Consider the following 17347-nt stretch of genomic DNA (forward strand, 5'->3'; position numbering starts at 1 on the left):
TCAAAATATAAAATTCAAATGATTAGGTTAAACGCTATGACCCATAAGCTTAATACATTAATTTGAATAATACATTATCATCAGTACTTAAAATACATTAATAAGATAACAGATGGTCATTTCTACCGATCACAGTCAGTTTGGACCAGCATTACAGAAATATTTATTTCATGCAGACCACTTGTACTTGGTGGAGGAAAAAAAAAAAAAATTACAAGAAACTGCTGCATACTTATGACAGCTTTAAATCATAATTCAGTTATCTTCCCAAAGCAAGCATCCCTGACAACAGGGCAAAGCCCTTAGTGACCTCTGAAACTACAGATCATAATGTTTGTAACAAAAGTGAACTTGAATTTTTAGGTCAAAATAATTCCCGCTATCTCTGGTTACTACTGCTGTTTACAAACCACATAGCTGAAAGAGACTGTACAAGCTTATGTCAGGATTCTAAAGAAACAGAAGCGTCTAAAAAAACAAAAAACAAAAAAAAAAAACACAAACAAAAACAAACCAAACCAAACAAACAAAAAACAGAAAACCCACCAAAAAAAAACAAAACAAATAAATAAAACAAACAAATGAAAAAACATTAATCAATCTAAGCAACTTAATTTTAAGTGTTGGGTGAATGAATGTGCACCATTATAACAGGTGCATAAGCTTTCCCAAAACACAGCATATACTATGCTATATGTAAGAGACAAGTAAAACGAGTGCAATTAAAGGGCAAAAAGGAACTGGCTGCTCATCAACCAGCATTATTTTGTTTAAAATGTTGAGTGTATATGAAAAGAACAATGCACACTGTTTCAAACAAGTGTAGTAAATTTCAAATCAGTAGGAAATCAGCATCTTCACAGAATTCTATTTTACACTGCTCTTAAAAAAAAGAAACATCTAAAAGCTTAGAAATGTTAATTAATATTATGCCAAAGTAACTGAAATGAACAACCGTGTCCAACTATTGTTCTTACCAGCTTTAAGAAACAGCACAGGCTAATTGAATAAATTGAGTAGATCCATACAATAACAGATGAACACCTACTAGCTACACAATCACAGAATCTCCTATGCAGAGATATCTATTGAGGTAGCATTTGTGTTTTATTCTAAAGCCAGTGTTCAAAACTAAGGCAGGTAAGCAATAGTTCCTACGCTATGAAACAAAACACAGAAGAAGGAAAGATCTGAACAGAAAAAGCTTACTCCTATTCTTTTGAATTATGGATTAAACGCAGATCAGAAGCGAAGGCTATAAATGTAACATTACACTGAAGACCTTTCCTTGACTAGTGATGCACACTTTATTAATGAGTTCAAAATTTCAGAAACAGCAGAACCTAAAAGCAGCACACCTCAAAAAAAAAAAAAAATCCTCTTGCTAAAAAGCACCTTTTTTTGTTTTCTTAATCAATATGCCCCCCAAGGCTTGTGGGCAGACTTACTCTAGTAAAAAACAACAGACCTTTTAGTATTGAGGACACACAAACTGTTTTTTACCTGAGTGCATAGTTTTAGGAGAGATACAAGGAAAACATAAGGCTGGTATTTTGACAGGTGCTCAAAACTACTTCTAATAGCAATTCAGGATGGGGGTCAGTGCCTTCTTATCCTGGCAAAACATGGAGCAAGCATCATTAGTGAAGACCTGCATTTCACTGATCTGCCTCATATGAAGTTACAGAACTCATGCTGTCCTCTGAAAATAAAGTGTTGAGTTACTTTTGCAAGGGCAACTAACTACATAAAAATCTGAGCGTGTAAACAGAAATACCTAAGCTACAGAGCTCCTAAAAAGGAAGAAATACCTAATATGCCAGTTAAAAGGACCACCTGATATGATGCGGGGTAGACAAGGTGGGAGAAGTAAAAAAGTTTTATAGGTCTCCTCTCTTAACTAACCAGAGGGAAAAAAAGTTTAAAATCCTCTTAAATCACAAGAAATACTGTATGTCCTACCTCCAGTTAGTTCAGCAGGTGTACCCAAGTGCACCTGACCTATACCAGGGAGCCAAAATATTATGCTGAAGCTCTCTGTATAAAACATTTATTTATTGATTTACTGCAATAAACATCTGAAAGAACAGATTGGAAAAAAAAGAAAATCAAAATCAGTATTTTACGATCTCTCTGCCCCACAACTGACATTTCATTATTTGTATTTGCACACAACTTTCGGGTATTCCATCATACAAGAGTTACTGCACAAGGTAAGGGGAAGTTCTGAGGGAAAACAGTTCAGCAAAAGGAAGTGTAGACAAACTGCCACAGCAGAGCTATCCAAGTTAACCACTTTTAGTAAGATTAATTTATTCTAGCTAAAATTGTTTGTATTTCATTCACAGAAAAACAACAAGCATCTACAAACTGTTAAGATGTACTTTTTAGCCTAAGGTTCTGCTACACTTGGCTTCCCCACAGTCTTCCTCATCCTGAAGGCGCCCAAATGCCTAGCCCTAGCTGTTACTGTCAAATTAAAGGACTCATACCCATAACGAGTCATACCAGTATAGTGACTAAACAAGAGAAGTAATCCACTTTCTACTAGAAGTGTCATATACATGCCGGGCATCACTAAAAGCTTAATCCTGTGATGTTAATTTGAAAAAGTTATTAACACATGCATCACCATAACAAACTGGTATCCTAAAAAGTATGTTCAACTTGTCTATCAGTACCAGATGCAAATCATTTCTTCTCCGATTTCCAAATTTACTTTAAAAAAATATCACAGGAAACAATATCCCTAGCTGAAGGAAGGGCTATTTACACAGTCTTTACTTGCCTTACCTCCACCTTGTCTCCTCCCTCCCTTTTTTCTAATTCTTATTTACACACATACAAAGCACAATATCTGCAAATAGTTAAAGAGCAAAACTTGAAAGTAAGCATGAAACAGGAATAAGAATATTAACAGATAAATGATTAAGTAATCACCTGTCTAAATGACACTGAATGCTTGAAGAGTTAAATAGGGAAGAAATAACTCTCACTATGAGATACAAAGTTCATCAGTACTGCTGAACTGATGCTGAGCCTAGAAGATCACTGTCAGAGACTAAAGAATGGGGTATTTATCTCCAATATATTCTAGACTGTCTTCCACACTTCTGTCTCTGAGGACAAATATGCTCTAAAGATTTCACAGGGTTATTTCTGAATGAAATTATGGCAACGTATGTCATCTTTCAGCAAGGTGCTACAAACTACAACAATAAAAAAAACCCCAACAACCTACTGAGTGTGAACCAGAGCTCAAAAACAACTTATCTTTCTAAAGGTGAATCAGGTGGCCAGTAACAGAAGGATATCCACAAAACATTTGACAGAAAGGTAAAAAAAAGACTGACAGAAATATTTAGGTATGTCTCTGTTTCATTACCATCTAAATAAAGGGAATCTTTCTCAATAAATCCATTTCCTTACCACTTGCAATAAGAGTGTGCAAAGCCTCTCATATATATATATGTAAAGTTCAAATGCCTAATTACCTTTTTTGCTTCAAATATTTTTCCAAATATCTCATTTGGACTGGAAATGAGTAATCACACTATTTTAGTTCTTTCATATACATTTGTACTTGTATTCATTGCTGACTTTTTGCCAAATCTGCCTTCAGCCCTGCTGGTACTCTGCAGCTCAAATTTATTTACAGGGACCAGCTATAGTCTATCTTTGATTCCTACTGCAAGGGTAAACAAGGCCAGCTCTTTTAGCCTCCTTCTCTGTTTACCACTAGGGAATGAAGAGCTTAAGTAAAAGAATCAGAACAATAAATAAAGATGATGTTATCATTTTCCTAATCCACATTAGGGATGATAAACTCTGATATTACCCAATTGAAAAAGGATTTAAATGTTTTGTCAGTAAGTTCCCCATAGTAAAATGAATCCCTGTGTTCATCATTCTGTTGTACTAATTAAAGAGTTTTAACTAAAATGGTCAAAAAGTATGCACAAGCTGTTTATCACTGCTGGCCTTTGAGCTTCAGTATACTCAAAGGACATGCTACTTTAGATGCAATAATTACTGAGTTCTTATATTTTTACTGAAGAGGCACAGAAGAGTTCCAACAGAGAATTTCACATTAATCAGAGCTAATAGGATACTTATTAATAATAAAGCCATGATTATAATGGAAAAAAAAAACATTTATTCAGTCTAACATTGGTAGGTACTAATTCAAGAAACTGTTTAAATTGATATCAGGCAAACTTTAGTCTCAGCTCTTTAGAGAAATTCAGGAAAATTAATCATTTATCTGAAGCATAAGAAATGCTAAAGACTATTAAGTATTCACCCACAAACAATGGCATATCCTCTATTCTTCTGCTTCCTAAGAACTCAATCATCTCAACTTTTTAAACTCTGACAGAAGGTATTTTTCCATGAACTGGAAACGCCTTCAAACTTTAGCTGTAGAGAGAACACATTTTTAACTGAAGGGCAAGTAATGGGCACCTAATGGAATTTCATCTTTCAGGTGCCTTCTGCACTTCTCTCTCAGGTTTCAGGAGCGCACTTGGTTCACAAAAGTTCAAATCTCAATTTTAAGACTAAAAACTCTGTAAAGGTCTAACACCTTCCCAGGGTGCTAGAATAAGCTATACAAATACAACTGCATTACTACAGCTTGCAATGGAAAAACAATGAGACAATAGGCAGAGCACCCCAACAATTATGCATCAGATGCAATTACATAATAATGTTCCTTATTAACATAAAATACGAAACAAACACAGTAATTCTCTAGCAAGATTTTTGCATATCTTCCACTTCGTAGTACAGAAGTAAAAATGCAGACCCCTACAGAGTTAGCATTTAAAATCAACAGGCTGTTTCATACAATTGCTTTTTGTAAGTTTGAACCTTGCGTCAGCTATGGTCTTAGAATAAATCTTGGCATAAAAATACTCAGTAAGAACTCAACAATCTAAATTAAGATATTATAGGTGATTATATATATTTATTTTAGTTTTGTAATTGTATTTTATATATTCTTTCCTCTGTGTAGGTATTCAGTTAAACAATAGTATTGAAGTAATGCAGGCTATAAAGATTTACCATTTCATGTATTACACATACATGCATATGTTTATATATACATAAACCAAGTAAGCTTAAACTTATGACAGACCATTATTTTAATGCCTCAATTTAGGATTCTGTGCACAGAATTACACTGTAGTAGCAGTCAGTATTCACTGCAGTCAATTAATCAATATGCTTACAACTATAAGTCACAGAATCATAGAATACTTAGGGTTGGAAAGGACCTTAAGATCTAGTTCCAACCCCCCTGACACAGGAAGGGACGCCTCACACTAAACCATCTCACCCAAGGATCTGTCCAACCTGGCCTTGAACACCACCAGGGATCCAGCATTCACAGCCTCCTTGGGCAACCTATTCCAGGGCCTCACCACCCTAACAGGAAAGAATTTCCTCCTTGTATCCAATCTAAACTTCCCCTGTTTAAGTTTTAACCCGTTACCCCTTGTTCTGTCACTACAGTCTCTAATGAAGAGTCCCTCCCCAGAATCCCCGTAGTCCCCCTTCAGATACTGGAAGGCTGCTATGAGGCCTCCATGCAGCCTTCTCTTCTCCAGGCTCAACAGCCCCAACTTTCTCAGCCTATCTTCATACAGGAGGTGCTCCAGTCCCCTGATCATCCTCGTGGCCCTCCTCTGGACTTGTTCCAACAGTTCCATGTCCTTTTTATGTTGAGGACACCAGAATCGCACACAATACTCCGGAGTAGAGGGGCAGGATCACATCCTTTGACCTGCTGGTCACACTCCTTTTGGTGCAGCCCAGGATACGGTTGGCTCTCTGGGCTATGAGTGCACACTAAAGCTGGCTCATGTTCATTTTCTCATCAACCAGCACCTCCAAATCCTTCTCAGCAGGGCTGCTCTGAATCTCTTCTCTGCCCAACCTGTAGCTGTGCCTGGGATTGCTCCGACCCACGTGTAGGACCTTGCACTTGGCATGGTTAAGCTTCATGAGGCTGGCATCAGCCTACCTCACAAGTGTGTCAAGGTCCCTCTGGATGGCATTCCTTCCCTCCAGTGTATCAACCGAACCACACAGCTTGGTGTCATCAGCAAACTTCCTGAGGGCGCACTCAATCCCATTGCCCATGCCACTGTCAAAGGTGTTGAACAAGACCGGTCCCAACACCTATCCCTGAGGGACACCACTTGTTAGTGGTCTCCAGCTGAACACTGAGCTAAGCCAAAGAATAAAAGTTTATTAGAACATTATTTCTAAAAATATTGCTAAATCTAAATTAGAAAACAGCTTCTGGTCACCCTTCTTTGCGTAATATTTAATTTTGTCCAACTTTATGCCTTTGTAAGGCAGACAAGATTGTCAGAAGAGAATGACGACAACGAAAGAATTAACTGTATTTATTTGACACTCACTGTTATAGTGGGCACAGCATGTCTTCCCTGTATCTGATAACAAATCAATTGCTAGATAGGAGTAAGAAGTTTCACATAACTCTGTGATTACAATTAAATTATCTTTACAGGCAAAATTAAACATTAAAAGTGAAAATTACAGACAAGTAGCAATCACTGTAGTCCAGACCTTCTGAATGCTGTACAAGCCTGAATGCAAAGCAGATTATTTAATTTCTAACTTGGAGACAGATGTAACTTGGAGACAGATCTTTCCTTTTTGTATGTAGTGGTATATTCTAGCTTCTTTACTAATTACTGAGGATGTGCAGATCCCATTATGGGATCTACAAAGAAATACAGAGAACATGTGGACAAGCAGGAGCACAAGGAGAACACTGGGCTTGGCTCCTCAATGAAGCTTGAATTGCCAAGTACCACCAGAATGGTAGAAGCTGTACATTTTCTAGCAAACATTTTACATCATCTCACAAGAACCAACTATCATTTTATTCTAGGTCACATGTATACAAATCTAAGTCTCTCCAACTTCTGAAGTTGTAAAAGTTTATTGAAATAAATTAGTGACCACTTCAAGAGCATTTTTCTGAATGCACACAAAGACCTAATATTAGCTAAGAAATCGTACACCCTGTTACACAAGTGCTTTGACCGTAAGTACAGACAAACTCTCCTGCTTATTTACACTATACTTAATTATTAACTGGCAGTGAAGAGCGAAGTTACACCATGTTTGATTTCTAGAAGAAAAGCTTAATAATAATTATAGGAAATCCAATCCCTTTTCCTTCCTCCTATCTCATGATTCTGGTACAGCAAGCATCAAGTTCTGTAAAAACTACAACTGATAACTAAGGCAACTCCTTGCAAGGATGCATTGTCAAATTATAAACCCAAAGATTTCAACAAAGCTATGTTTTAAAAAGCCAATAAGCAATGTAACTCTAAGGTATATACAGATATTTAAGTGCAGAGCTACTTGTATCGCTTTATGGCACAACTGATAGCAAAGTTCACAGAATCACAGAACAGTTTGGGTTGGAAGGGACCTTAAAGCTCATCTAGTTCCAACCCCCCTGCCATGAGCAGGGACATATTCCAGAAGACTACACTGTTCAAAGCCCCCTCCAACCTGGTCTTGAACACTGCCAGTGATGGAACACCCACAATATCTCAGGGCAACCTTTTCCTCTCAAAAATATGTAATACCATGGAGTTTCAGAAGAATCTATTATTTTTTGCTGTGAAGATATGTATGCATGTGCTTGTGTACATATAGGTATGTATATATGTATATGCATTACTTAATTTTGAAGAAAAACGAAAGGGGAAGGAGATGCCCTTACTGGCAATGCAAATTCTCTGAATACTTTCCTCTGTACAGGTATTTTAACCCAAAAGCATCAAAACAGCTTTGTGAATGCTGAAAAGGGAGAAGAGACATTCATTTAACTCTTCTGTTCTGAACTCAATTTTCTTAATGGAGTATGGCATGATATTTTATGGTATGGAGTATTCACAGCATCACAGTATGCTAGAGATTGGAAGGGACCTCGAAAGATCATCTAGTCCAATCCCCCTGCCGGAGCAGGAACACCTAGATAATGTTACACAGGAATGTGTCCAGGCAGGTTTTGAATGTCTCCAGGGAAGGAGACTCCACAACCTCCCTGGGCAGCCTGTTCCAGTGTTCCGTCACCCTCACTGAGAAGAAGTTCCTTCTCAAGTTTAAGTGGAACCTCTTGTGTTCCAGTTTGCACCCATTACCCCTTGTCCTATCATTGTTTGCCACTGAGTAGAGCCTGGCTCCATCCTCGTGACACTCCCCCTTTATATATTTATAGACACTTATAAGGTCACCCCTCAGTCTCCTCTTCTCCAAACTATAGACACCCAGCTCCCTCAGTCTTTCCTCATAAGGGAGATGCTCCACTCCCTTAATCATCTTGGTTGCCCTGCGCTGGACTCTCTCCAGCAGCTCCCTGTCCTTCTTGAACTGAGGGGCCCAGAACTGGACACAATATTCCAGATGGGGTCTCACCAGGGCAGAGTAGAGGGGAAGGACCTCTCTCGACTAACCACCCCCCTTCTAATACACCCCAGGATGCCATTGGCCTTCTTAGCCACAAGGGCACAGTGTTGGCTCATGGTCATCCTGTCATCCACTAGGACCCCCAGGTCCCTCTCCCCGACACTGCTCTCTAACAGGTCGCTTCCCCAACCTATACTGGAACCTGGGGTTGTTCCTGCCCAGATGCAGGACTCTACACTTTCCCTTGTTATATTTCATCCAGTTATTCCCTGCCCAACTCTCCAGCCTGTCCAGGTCTCGCTGGATGGCAGCACAGCCTTCTGGCGCGTCAGCCACTCCTCCCAGCTTAGTGTCATCAGCAAACTTGCTGATAGTGCACTCAATTCCCTCGTCTAAATCGTTGATGAATATATTAAATAATACCGGTCCCAGTACTGACCCTTGAGGCACTCCACTAGTTACAGGCCTCCAACTAGACTCAGCCCCATAGACTACAACTCTCTGGCTTCTCTCCTTCAGCCAGTTCGCAGTCCACCTCACTACCTGATCATCCAGTCCACACTTCCTCAATTTAGCTGTGAGGATGCTGTGGGAGACTGTGTCAAATGCTTTGCTGAAGTCAAGGTAGACCACATCCACCGCTCTGCCATCATCCATCCACTGTGTTATTTCCTCATAAAAGGCTAAGAGATTGGTCAAACATGATTTCCCCTTGGTGAAGCCATGTTGACTGCCCCTCATAACCCTCTTATCCTTGATATGCCTTAAGATGGCACCAAGGATAAGGTGCTCCATCACTTTCCCAGGGATGGAGGTGAGGCTGACCGGTCTATAGTTACCCGGGTCCTCCTTCTTGCCCTTTTTGAAGACTGGGGTGACATTTGCTTTCCTCCAGTCCTCAGGCACCTCTCCCGTTTCCCAAGACTTGGTAAAGATGATGGAGAGCGGTCTAGCAATGACTTCTGCCAGTTCCCTCAGCACCCGCGGGTGCATCCCATCTAGACCCATGGATTTATGGATGTCCAGATTGCTCAACTGATCCCTAACCCATTCCTCATCGACTAAGGCAAACTGCTCCGTCGACCTGACTTCATCTAAGGTCTCAGGGGTACAGAGCTCTTCAGGACTGCCTGCAGCAGAGTAGACAGAGACAAAGAAGGCATTCAGTAACTCTGCCATCTCTGTATCTTCTGTCACCAGGGCACCCATCCCGTTCATCAGTGGGCCTACATTGCCTCTGGTGTTAGTTTTGATTCCTTTGATTAGTTTGGGTCAGCTGTCCTGGCTGCGCTCCCTCCTGGCTTCTTGTGCCCCCCTTTTCCCTGGCAGAGCATGAGAGACCTAAAAAGTTCATCATAGGTCTTATCAACATTATTCTCATACTAAACCTAAAACAAAGCACTATACCAGCTACTAGGAAGAAAATAAACTATATCTCAGCTGAAACCAGGATAAATAATAAAATTCAATTTAGAGAGCTTAATTTTATTAATGATCCAAAGAAAAGCCACAGAGATACACAAGTGTTATTTCAATTTTTTGCTGTTCTGTACTTTTTTCCTCTTTATACCACTTCAATGTGCAAATGCCTCACTTGGACTGTGCACTCCTCCACTGCAGAAGGACATCTAAAATATTAGGGAGGAATAACAGTATTATTTTCTTTATTGTTGGGCTAGATTGACAGGACTATTTTCTTATGAGTTGTTTTAAGAAACCATTCAGACCACACGACTTCTGAATAGTTCTTCTAGTGAAATGAAACCATTCTCCCTTCAAAAGTTAGGTGTACAATAGAAGAGAACACCCATGCAAGCAAAGAGCTCTGATTAAGAAGGGAGGGATGGATAAGGGACTGTACCAACAAAACCAAATAAACAACCACCCCAGTAAAAAACACTAACTGAAATTAAGTACAGTCTCCAAAGATCTCCACAGAGTATTTAAGGATTCTTTAACTGACTTTTAGAGACATTGTAAGAGGAAAAAAAAAAGTAGTCCCGAAAAGTACTTCCCTCCTAAACCTCTACTATACAGTGTCTCAGGACAAACAGTACTTAAAGATAATTCAGACCTTAGATGTACAGCTTCATAATCCATACTAGTTCGGTATTTAACACAACCTTCTTCCACTCACACTCACTATAAATCAAGCCACCAACCAGAACATACACTGCATTCCTAACAAGTATCTCATCAAAAGCAATTCAGTGTGATCCAAGGGTAGCATCACATGAAATTTACATTTAAAGACGACCACAAGGATCAAAAAATAATTTAGGGACTAAAAAGATATACTTACATCTGGATATTCTTTTACAGGCACATATAGTTTCTCTTGTAACTGTACAATAGGTCCCACAGCATCTGGTAATTCTGCACTTCTCTTCTCCGTACTACCATTTAATGTGTCGTTATACATGTCTTTCCGTACTCTGCTAATTTCTGTGGGGGGAAAAATGTATATTAGGTATTAAATACAGTAACAGATTATAATCTAGCATGACAGTCTTCCTCTAATCTTTCCCCAATCTTAATGCCACTTTCTTTCTCTCTACATAAGCATCATGGTAGCTTGAGAGAAAAAAAAAAAAAAAAATCTACTCTGGTTTTGTTTAGGTTTTTTTTGTGATTTCAGGGCTTTTTGTTTGTCTTCTTGTTTTGGGGTTTGGAGTTTTTTTTGGGAAAAGGGGATGCCATGTTTTGGGGTTTTAACTGCACCACAAATACCTTATTTCTGTAAATCTGCTGCCTATTTATACTGTTTATGAAATTCAGGTGTTTAGATAAAAATTACATGCAGCTCCTTAGAACTTATACAAGATTGTTCACATCATTTAAAAGGTGTATAAAAACAGTTTTTTTGCAATTTTTATAACAAAGCTTCTAGAAAGCAAAAAAAACCCCAAACTAGAAATCTATGCCTAACAAGAAATACAAAAAGCATCTATACTATCTGCTAGTTATGAGATTAACTATAGCATTTGGAAAAGAAATGGTGCACCGTTTAGCAGTGAGGAATCTGCCAACTCAAGGGTGCAGTTACTGAGTACACACAGTGACCAAAAAAAGTAAAATTGGTTCTACTGACTACCTCCCAAGAGATAATGAAAAAATGAAGACAAGTATGGCATCAGAGACCTAGGCAACCTCTATATACACCCGAAAGTCCTTCTACTGCATTGTAAAGTAACAAAAAACTCCTTGACAGCACTAGGGAATATCACAAATAGGTGCTTAACTACTGTTTCTATCAATGACACCTGTATTACCCACACCAATTTACTTGCAAGAGGGAGTTGAGTAGCTATAAACAAAGAAGTTCAAAATGGATAATCTGATTCAAATCCAGGTTTCTTTCACTAAACTGCAACAAACCAATAACTGACACAATGTTTTCTCTTATTTTAGGCTATACTTCATTCCTTGGTGCTCCAAGAACAAAAAAAAAAAAAATTAAATTTCATAATTCATGGAATCCCTACTTGTATAAAATGATATTAATAAGTTTATTCAAGTATCACTAGGTATTACTTAAGTGTATTAACCAAGCTGCCAAGTGAAAAGTAACATTTAAACAGCATTGTTCTCAAAGCATTACATCTTACAATACTGTGGGCTTTGCAGCAAAAACATGGATCAGTAAGTCCAATTTTTACTTCAAAATTGCTACACCTGCTTTCAAAATTTTCAGCACTGAAGTGAAACTGAAACATAAATTTTATGCTTTCATCTGACCACAGGAAGCCACAGACACAAGAAGTCGCACAAAACTGTAGCAGCAAACAAGAGATTAAAATAACCTATGTTTCATAACTGATTTCTTTTCTGGAAAATCATTTTAGCTGAGATTTCACCACTTGAAAAGCTAGGGGAAGAGAGGAAGCATCAGAAATGACAAATGTCCGAAATGCAGCAGACTTAATTTTCAACTGAGTTAGTCTGAATTAGTTCTAACAAACTTACTCTGCATACTCAAGAACAAGTTGTTTCTCTACTGGCAACTGACATACTCAATCATGTACACTATATAATAATCTGGTGGCTAACACCCGTTTTGAATGGAGAACACAAATCTCATCATCCCGTAATCATAGCACAAGAAAAAATCCACAGCTGCTTCTACACTGACAATTTTGGCAACAGGCACAAAATCCTCAGAACTACAAGCAGTATTTATACTGGCTTCAGTACATAAAGAATTTTTTTAGCACATCTCTTTGAACAAATATTATCTTTTGGCACACTTTGTTTCCTTTTCATTCTCTTCAGATTTTCTATTAACTTAGGCTACACTGAAACAAGCTAAGGCAGTCTGCCGAAGAACTGAAGCATAAGGAGCAACACGGTCATTTTTATTTATATTTGGAAGCTACAGAGTAGCTGCACCAAAAAAAAAATCATTTTAAACTGTATCTTTCATGTAGAATAGAATCACTAACATTAGATACCTTAGTTTTCACAGAAGAAAAAGAATACTCATTTTCATCTTTCCCTTCAAATACTCATACATCACATTCATGGCAGTGTAGAACCGAACATTCAGAACACATGTGGATGAGCATGATGAGCTGATTTGAGGACTACCAATGAATTACAGCTTGTGTGAAACCTAAGCCACCTATCATGCCTCAAATGTTGCGTAGAATGGAGACACCTACCAACTTCGGATATTCTACTCCACTACAGGACCAGACACACAGAATTTAGTTTTCATTGCATATGTAGGATTTTATCTTCTCTCCCTACATTCAAGCCATTGGTAACACTGACAAACATCAGGACAGCATCAGCCAGCTACATCAACGCAGTGTTATCATCAGCTCCTCAAGTGCTACTGTTTCTTCTGCTTCTTGGCAGTTTAACTTCTCTTATCTCAAGTATCTTACCCAAGAACTCAAGAGAAACACTCAGAAGCAACAGGTGATGTAACAAGCATGTATTCGCAGTTTAACTGTCAATGAGGTCTCCAAACTCGTCTACTATACAAGCCTCTCCTTTCACTTATCTTCTATTTAGCAGTACTGAAGGAGTACTGATCACATGTCCAGATCACCCATTCTCTCACTTCAAACTACAGATAGAAAACAACTCATCTTTCTTTCCAATCTGTTAGCACAGCCAGCCACAAGCACTCTTCAAAATACACAACTTTTGAAGCTACTTAATATGCATCCTGGGTTTTTCCAGATTCTGCTGAATCTTTTTTACATGTCTTCAAGATTACTCTTTTCTTCTATGACTAACAATAGTTTTCTTAGACACCTGCTTCTTGCTTTATCACACCTCTGGTGCTCGCAACAAGACTGCATATAAAAGTATTGAATTTTGATCACACTTTTACCATCCCCATTATGCCAAATGCAAGCTTATAGTCTCTTGAGTATCTTGCAACTTTGCCACTCACTTTAAGCAATATTACAGGTATCTACAGAAGTATCTGCTACTGTATTTCCAGCGCCTCCCTCAAGAGCTTATCAGGAGTGCAGGAAGACTCCAGAAAGCCTCACCAGCAGCATATTACAAAAACTCTAATCTCCTTTCACCTCTATCAAGTATCCATTTTATTACGTTCTGAAATACTTAAAAATACTTTAAAATACTTTAAAATCTGAGGCCAGAATTAGTACTGAAGTGGGAAGTTCACATCCTCAAAGCGCACCTTTTTACTTTTTTTACCATTAAATTCAAATATTAAAAATAAGAGAACAAAAGTAAACCAGACTTTTATTTACATTTATTTCACATAATTTCTTACACACTACTTAACAGATGTCTCATCTTCCCTTCCCAAAAGTTTCTTTGGCATATCTTTCATGAAATCACACGTTCATTTGCAAGACTCTAGTTCTTCCACATTTACAATTCTTTACAAATTCTTCCACCACGGTATCTCACAGGAAGCCAACTGATCCAAAAATAAGGACAGCTTTACTTTGAAAGTGAACACCTAAGTACAATTCTACTTTACTTCTATGTTAACATAGCAGTGGTTATTATCCTGTAGAACACATGGGGATTTAGAAGAGAGTTAATGAGTAGAAATACTTAATTATCATAGCAGATATAACGAAAAAGCATACAGCAGCTTCACCATACCTCTGAAACCTGTGAGCTCTGCAAATGCAGTTAATAGGTTCCTTTTGAAAAGATCCAAGTACCCATCTTTACTGTAGGCAGAAAGAAGCAACAACTCATATGAAGAATTTCAAAATCCACATTATTCACTTTTAATAATACTTTGGTCTATATGTTATAAGTAATAACTTTAGCAGTAAATGACAAATTTGTCTTCCTCACAGCAGTGCTTTTGAGGAATAGACTAAAAAAAAAACAGGACAAACTGATTTCAATAGTGTTATCTTGTTCCAAGTTAATATGGCATGACACCGTCAGTTATGGTGGCAATGAAATGCATTCTGGTCCAGGAGAGCATTTTTCATCCTTTGTCCCTGGAAACTATGCAAGTAATGCGATCTTTTGTTTCCATCATCTACAGCTAGTATTTTTCAATCTCTCCAACACTCAAGACTTGATCAGAAGCAGGACGCACTGTTTATACTGACTATGTTTGCCGACAGGGATGTACTTTTTTGATTTTTTCATGATACTTAAGGATAAAGTATTCTTCCCTTTTGAGGACATGAAGGACTACACTCAGATGAATGTTTGTCATCATATTAAAATACACTAAAAAGTTACTTCTTTTCCGCTGATCAATTACCGTTCCCTTAGAGGAAGTAAGGTTGCATGTATGTTGAAAGACTGCTGGACTGCAATATAAAATGGGTTTACATTTTATAATGTAAACTCAGCATGCATATTCCAAGTAGCAAATCACTGAAAAGGTTCAAATTCTTCCATCATTCTCAGAGCTGCAAACCACTCCAGGGCCCACAGCTCTAGAATTCTCAGCATGAAGGCTTCCTCTAAATTATGAATCTTTAACTTTTGAAGGAAGAGCTGACTTAACACCAATTTTAAACCAATGGATTCCCCACTAAAACTAAGAATTTGAAGAACTGAAACAAATTTTCTGATGCTATGCTCCGATTTGGCTACAGCTATTTAAAGAGAGATCATCAACTGATGCCACTCTCAGCCCATGCTCCTCTCCCAAGTCTAACACACCATTAAACCATCAGTGCACACAGAATTCTTTAAAGAAACTAAAAAAGCGTTTCTCTGTCACAGAAGAGACTCTTACCAATTATTCTTGATTTTTACAATACACACCAAATGGGGGTGGAGCAAACCAAACCCAATAGCTACAACTGGCAAAGAGATTCAAAATGAATCCAGAAACTAAGCATCTTGAAACACCAGCCAGCATACTTAAGGAAGCAGAGCACCCACACTTTTAGTTCCGCTGTTAGTGGAAACAAGGCAGTTTCCATATGAAAATAAGTTTTGAGCAACTTATGTTGGTTTCTTTATTAAAAAGTCAAGAAGTATGGCAAGAAAATGCTCACACAGCTAAAATCTACACAGTAATTGGATCTCAGTGATGCATAGAACATTCAGTTTCAGTTTTCTACTTTCTCACAGAAATCAAGTTATGCCTAAAATATCAGTTTTGTCTACACCATAATTTTACATGCTTTGACAAAGTTAATAATTACATAGAATCATAGAATAATTAGGGTTGGAAAGGACCTTAAGATCATCTAGTTCCAACCCCCCTGACACAGGAAGGGACACCTTACGCTAAATCATATCACCCAAGGTCTTGTCCAACCTGGCCTTGAACACCACCAGGGATCCAGCATTCACAACCTCCCTGGGCAACCTATTCCAGGGCCTCACCACCCTAACAGGAAAGAATTTCCTCCATATATCCAATCTAAACTTCCCCTGTTTAAGTTTTAACACGTTACCCCTTGTCCTGTCACTACAGTCCCTAATGAAGAGTCCCTCCCCAGTATCCCTATAGGCCCCCTTCAGATACTGGAAGGCTGCTATGAGGTCTCCACGCAGCCTTCTCTTCTCCAGGCTCAACAGCCCCAACTTCCTCAGCCTATCTTCATATGGGAGGTGCTCCAGTTCCCTGATCATCCTCGTGGCCCTGCTCTGGACTTGTTCCAACAGTTCCGTGTCCTTTTTATGTTGAGGACACCAGAACTGCACACAATACTCCAGGTGAGGTCTCACAAGAGCAGAGCAGAGGGGCAGGATCACCTCCTTCAACCTGCTGGTCATGCTCCTTTTGATGCAGCCCAGGATACGGTTGGCTTTCTGGGCTACAAGCGCACACTGCCGGCTCATGTTCATTTTCTCATCAACCAACACCCCCAAGTCCTTCTCAGCAGGGCTGCTCTGAATCTCTTCTCTGCCCAACCTGTAGCTGTGCCTGGGATTGCTCTGACCCAGGTGTAGGACCTTGCACTTGGCATGGTTAAGCTTCATGAGGCTGGCATCAGCCCACCTCACAAGTGTGTCGAGGTCCCTCTGGATGGCATTCCTTCCCTCCAGCGTATCAACCGAACTTGGTTCATTTGCCGATGACAGCTTGGTGTCATTGGCAAACATCCTGAGGGTGCACTCAATCCCAAGGTCCATGTCAACGACAAAGATGTTTAACAAGACTGCTCCCAACACCGATCCCTGGCCTGAGGGACACCACTCTTTACTGGTCTCCATCTGGACATGAAACCATTGACCACAACTCTTTGCATGCAGCAATCCAGCCAGTTCTTTATCCACCGAGTGGTCCATCCATCAAATTGATGTCTCTCCAATTTAGAGACAAGGATGTCGTGTGGGACAGTGTCGAATGCTTTACACAAGTCCAGGTAGATGACATCAACTGCTCTACCCCTGTCCATCAGTTCTGTAGCCCCATCATAGAAGGCCACCAAATTGGTCAGGCAGGATTTCCCCTTAG

General features: G+C 39.0%; 1 protein-coding gene across 12 annotated transcripts in view; it reads right to left on the reverse strand.

Annotated features, from left to right (window-relative positions):
• QKI (QKI, KH domain containing RNA binding) overlaps positions 1–17347 on the reverse strand; it is a 162822-nt gene that overhangs the window by 110031 nt on the left and 35444 nt on the right. For all 12 annotated transcript variants that reach the window (XR_009969047.1, XM_062641699.1, XM_062641696.1 and 9 more), the window contains exon 2: positions 10766–10908. Coding sequence is in view for 11 of the 12 variants with exons in the window: in XM_062641699.1 (XP_062497683.1) it covers positions 10766–10908 (143 nt within the window). In the remaining variant the exon portion in view is untranslated. The remainder of the gene's footprint in view (positions 1–10765; positions 10909–17347) is intronic.

Source organism: Pezoporus occidentalis, unplaced genomic scaffold, assembly GCF_034315485.1.
Source record: "Pezoporus occidentalis ecotype Australia unplaced genomic scaffold, CSIRO_AGI_Poc_V1 ctg7, whole genome shotgun sequence".
In the NCBI taxonomy this organism is placed as follows: Eukaryota; Metazoa; Chordata; class Aves; order Psittaciformes; family Psittacidae; genus Pezoporus; species Pezoporus occidentalis.